The sequence below is a fragment of the Sinocyclocheilus grahami genome, unplaced genomic scaffold, assembly GCF_001515645.1.
Source record: "Sinocyclocheilus grahami isolate Dianchi unplaced genomic scaffold, SAMN03320097.WGS_v1.1 scaffold1331.1, whole genome shotgun sequence".
NCBI classification, from domain to species: Eukaryota; Metazoa; Chordata; class Actinopteri; order Cypriniformes; family Cyprinidae; genus Sinocyclocheilus; species Sinocyclocheilus grahami.
In genome coordinates, this window is record NW_015506510.1 from 374,283 (window position 1) to 379,590 (window position 5,308).

Consider the following 5,308-nt stretch of genomic DNA (forward strand, 5'->3'; position numbering starts at 1 on the left):
TATATATATATATATATATATATATATATATATATATATATATATATATGCAACCCTTCTGATTGATGCATAACTATAAATCAATGAAACTAATGAATTTCTCTGAAGTGACCGGGCCGCAGTTTCATAAGGTTCACGTCGGAGTTGGTCATCGATTGGATGCTTTTTCCTCTGGGGTGTTGGGTAATCAAAAAATATAAACTCTTGAGTTTTCAAGTGATTTATTGTAGGATGTGCTCTGTGCTCAATCCTCTCATGTCTCTATCTCAGTTTTAGGTATTGGGAAAGGAAATGGAGTGCTAGAGCATCTGTGCAAATCACATGTAACCAGGGTAAAAGTTTGTTATATTTTATGTTATATTATGTAATAATTACTCACATTAAACTGCTATTCCATTATTTATTTGTTTATTTGACTGCCTATATATTTTCCACTAATTGATTCTGAATCCATAGTAAGAAATGAACAAATCAGAACTCTTGAGCAGATGTGTAGTAGACAATTTTATGCAGACTATTGTTGTGTTTATTTTATATATGAAGGACTACATGCTTGAGGGGGAGTTTGGAAAAGCCACTGATAATTTCACTCACACAGGCCGAGTCATTGAAAAAACAACATACGGTAATGTGTGCATTACAATATCATAACTATCATATTTGTTACGTATAGTATACAGACTAAGAATTTGTAGTAAACTTTGTCTTTATTTTCTAGACCATGTTACCCTGGATAAGCTCGAGAGAGTTCTTGCCATGATACAGGGAGCCAACCAGAAAGCCTTAATTATGTGAGTCGCTATAAGAATATTATTCGACATAATATTAAATTGCATACTGTCTGACTGTGTGTAAATATTTGGTTAATGTATAGCATGTCTCTGAGTATGTTATTATGTCTCTGTGCAGGTATTCTCAGGTGGATCTGCACACTCAGGAGGCTTACGAGCTTGCAGTGAGGGGTTTATTGTATCCTCATGGTAAAAGCCCACCGATTCTGACTGGTCTGCGATGCATACATTTCAATCCACCACATTTCACATTGGGTTAGTTCTCTGAATTCTATATAACGTACTTATACATAAGTTTATGTTTAACATGTGTCCTTTAACATTTCTTTTTCTCATTTCAAATCAGAGGTCCAGTGTGTGAATGAGACTCAGAAATATCTGCGTAAATTGATTCACGAGGTTGGACTAGAGCTGCGGACGTCTGCTGTCTGTTCTGGAGTGCGTCGTACACGAGACGGTCCCTTCAAAGTAGAGAACGCACTCACCCGACAACACTGGACTGCTGGCAGCATTATACAAGCTATTGCTCACTTTAGCAAGGCTACTCGCAAAATCAGAAAGTTAGAAATGTACAAGCAGACTGCTGGTCAATTGAACTCAAATGCACAGGTCCAAGAGCAAACCAGAAGTCAAACTGAGCAAATAAATCAACAGCATGTTGAACTCTCAAGCTCTACTTCTGATACAGTTGTGGACAGAGAGACACCTGTGACACTGAGTGAGGGGAGAACAAAACATTAAGTTAAACGAATCATCTGCCTCAATTAGGATGATTTGATTTCTGAATTCTGAGACGTATTTATCTGTTCACTATAATTTATGAATTTGTTATACGATCATCATTGTGCATCATTAAAACTGCATTTTAGTTATGTTCTCAGTGTCATCATTGATAATATTTAGGTTGTGTGTGTACTTGTTTAGCTATACTTGTGAGGGCCAAATGTCCTCACTTAAATAGTGAAATATTATGACTTTTACATGTCCTCACTAGTTAAAGTCTTATAAATCAGTCAAATCGTGTTTCTGTTTAAATATAGTGTCCTGCACAGTTTTCTGTGATGGTTATGTCAGGAGTAGGGCTAAGCCATAGAAAATATTATTAACCTGATTAAGCATGGGAGTCTACAGTGGGGGAAAAAAGTATTTAGTCAGCCACCAATTGTGCAAGTTCTCCCACTTAAAATGATGAGAGAGGCCTGTAATTTTCATCATAGGTATACCTCAGCTATGAGAGACAAAATGAGAAAAAAAGTCTAGAAAATCACATTGTAGGATTTTTAAAGAATTAATTGGTAAATTCCTCTGTAAAATAAGTATTTGGTCACCTACAAAGCAAGATTTCTGTCTCTCACAGACCTGTAACTTCTTCTTTAAGAGGCTCCTCTGTCCTCCACTGGTTACCTGTATTAATGGCATCTGTTTGAACTCGTTGTCAGTATAAAAGACATCTGTCCACAACCTCAAACAGTCACACTCCAAACTCCACCATGGCCAAGACCAAAGAGCTGTCAAAGGACGCCAGAAACTAAATTGTAGACCTGCACCAGGCTGGGAAGACTGAATCTGCAATAGGTAAGCAGCTTGGTGTGAAGAAATCAACTGTGGGAGCAATTATTAGAAAATGGAAGACATACAAGACCACTGATAATCTCCCTTGATCTGGGGCTCCACGCAAGATCTCACCCTGTGGGGTCAAAATGATCACAAGAACTGTGAGCAAAAATCCCAGAACCACACGGGGGGACCTAGTGAATGACCTGCAGAGAGCTGGGACCAAAGTAACAAAGGCTACATCAGTAACACACTGCGCTGCCAGGGACTCAAATCCTGCAGTGCCAGATGTGTCCCCCTGCTTAAGCCAGTACATGTCCAGGCCCGTCTGAAGTTTGCTAGAGAGCATTTGGATGATCCAGAAGAGGATTGGGAGAATGTCATATGGTCAGATGAAACCAAAATAGAACTTTTTGGTTAAAAACTCAACTTGTTGTGTTTGGAGGAGAAAGAATGCTGAGTTGCATCCAAAGAACACCATACCTACTGTGAAGCATGGGGGTGGAAATATCATGCTTTGGGGCTGTTTTTCTGCAAAGGGACCAGGACGACTGATCCGTGTAAACGAAAGAATGAATGGGGCCATGTATCGTGAGATTTTGAGTGAAAACCTCCTTCCATCAGCAAGGGCATTGAAGATGAAACGTGGCTGGGTCTTTCAGCATGACAATGATCCCAAACACACCGCCCGGGCAACGAAGGAGTGGCTTCGTAAGAAGCATTTCAAGGTCCTGGAGTGGCCTAGCCAGTCTCCAGATCTCATCCCCATAGAAAATCTTTGGAGGGAGTTGAAAATCTGTGTTGCCCAGCGACAGCCCCAAAACATTACTGCTCTAGAGGAGATCTGCATGGAGGAATGGGCCAAAATACCAGCAACAGTGTGTGAAAACCTTGTGAAGACTTACAGCAAACGTTTGACCTCTGTCATTGCCACCAAAGGGTATATAACAAAGTATTGAGATTAAATTTTGTTATTGACCCAATACTTATTTTCCACCATAATTTGCAAATAAATTCTTTAAAAATCCTACAATGTGATTTTCTGGATTTTTTTTTCTCATTTTGTCTCTCATAGTTGAGGTATACCTATGATGAAAATTACAGGCCTCTCTCATCTTTTTAAGTGGGAGAACTTGCACAATTGGTGGCTGACTAAATACCTTTTTTCCCCACTGTATATATATATATTTACACTTTTTAACCACAAATGCTTGTCTTGCACTAGCTCGACTACACGCATTACATAATCACATTGGAAAGGTCAAGCGTGACATATAGGCGGAAGTACCGACCCAGTATTTACAAAGCAAAGAAAAGTCAAACGCCCTTTACAAAAAAAAGGTAAAACAATGATATCGGACGGTTTTGAAGTTTTCGCCCTACCCTACCTTTCTGAACCGGAGTACACCGAGGAAGAGCTAACCGTGCGTGACCTTTCCAACGTGATTACATCATGCGTGAATTTGCGGAGCTAGTGCAAGATGAGCATTTGTGGTCAAAAAGTATATAAATATTTTTTTTAAGAAAATGACCGATAGTTTCACTAGATAAGACCCTTATTCCTCGGCTGGGATCGTGTAGAGCCCTTTGAAGCTGCACTGAAACTGCAGTTTGAACCTTCAGCCCGTTGGTCCCCACTGAAGTCCTTTATATGGAGAAAAATCCTGGAATGTTTTCCTCAAAGACTTTAATTTCTTTGCGACTGAAGACCGAAAGACATGAACATCTTGGATGACACGGGGGTGAGTAAATTGTCAGGAAATTTTTATTCTGTAAGTGAACTAATACTTAAAGGGTGTCATGATATACCGGTATTGAAAAGTACACAACTCTCACATGTAATGTCTGTTTCATTCATACTTGACCCCGAAGGGCGCCCTCGTACAGAAATCCCACAAGCCAGATGCAAAGAAATAATTAAATGACTTTCCAGTAAATCCAAAGGCTTCCAGCTATGGTTGTAGCTGAATAAAATGTAGAAAATGTTTGTCTGATGAAACATGAAGACAATTAACATATCATTGCAACAGTGTATGGTTTATCTGTGTTCAAGCCATCTCAGGTATTTTTCATAAGGATAATGTATTATAATGCTATGCTAATGATACTGATAATAAGCCACATTAGTCCACAGAAAGAAGTAATTTCAAACACGTTATTGACGCAGTAACGCAAGTTTGAAGTAAAAATATGTTGTTATTCTCATAAACTGTTGTACTTAGACGCTGTATACAGTATACTTATGTGCAGGGACGGACTGGGAGTAAAGAACGGCCCTGGATTTTCTCCCAAATAGGCCCACCACAACTACAAACAGTCGCTAAATCTCACAAAATTACAGCAATCCTATCGCATTTATGGCAAATAACATCACAAAGCCCATGGTGACCCTGCTGACCAGAGCATGTGAGCGAAGCGGAGCGGTGTGATGCTCCACTACGTTTTCCGCTCTATGGATGTGCGCTCCACTCAGTCGCTCTAACCGCCCAAGCAAGCCCTCCGTTAATATTCCGCTCACGCTCACCGTAAACCAATTCCCGCTCAGATCCTGCTCCGTTCTGTAAAGAACAAATTTGCGTGCATTATATTACATTATAAATTACTGCTGCCTATATCCTATATCTAGCCTACATTCTGAAGGACTACCTATTGTTTCGGCTCAGTGTTTTGTTTTTTTATAATATTTTAATAGGCCTAAGTGGTGTAGGCCGCTCACGCTCACCGTAAACCAATTCCCGCTCAGATCCTGCTCCGTTCTGTAAAGAACAAATTTGCGTGCATTATATTACATTATAAATTACTGCTGCCTATATCCTATATCTAGCCTACATTCTGAAGGACTACCTATTGTTTCGGCTCAGTGTTTTGTTTTTTTATAATATTTTAATAGGCCTAAGTGGTGTAGGCTAATATCTTCTGTACTCTGTAGTTCTGTATTTAGGCCTATATACAGCTGTGTGTTA

At 39.4% G+C, this 5,308-nt stretch overlaps 1 protein-coding gene across 1 annotated transcript; it reads left to right on the forward strand.

The window, feature by feature from the left end:
* Positions 1 to 66: 66 nt before the first annotated feature.
* On the forward strand, positions 67 to 1,651 carry LOC107569306 (probable tRNA pseudouridine synthase 2). The gene is made up of 6 exons (XM_016255364.1): positions 67 to 183; positions 271 to 332; positions 544 to 625; positions 719 to 791; positions 910 to 1,046; positions 1,138 to 1,651. The coding sequence occupies exons 1-6, from the start codon at positions 84 to 86 to the stop codon at positions 1,530 to 1,532; spliced, it is 849 nt and encodes a 282-aa protein (XP_016110850.1). The 5' UTR covers positions 67 to 83; the 3' UTR covers positions 1,533 to 1,651.
* The last annotated feature ends 3,657 nt before the right edge of the window (positions 1,652 to 5,308 follow it).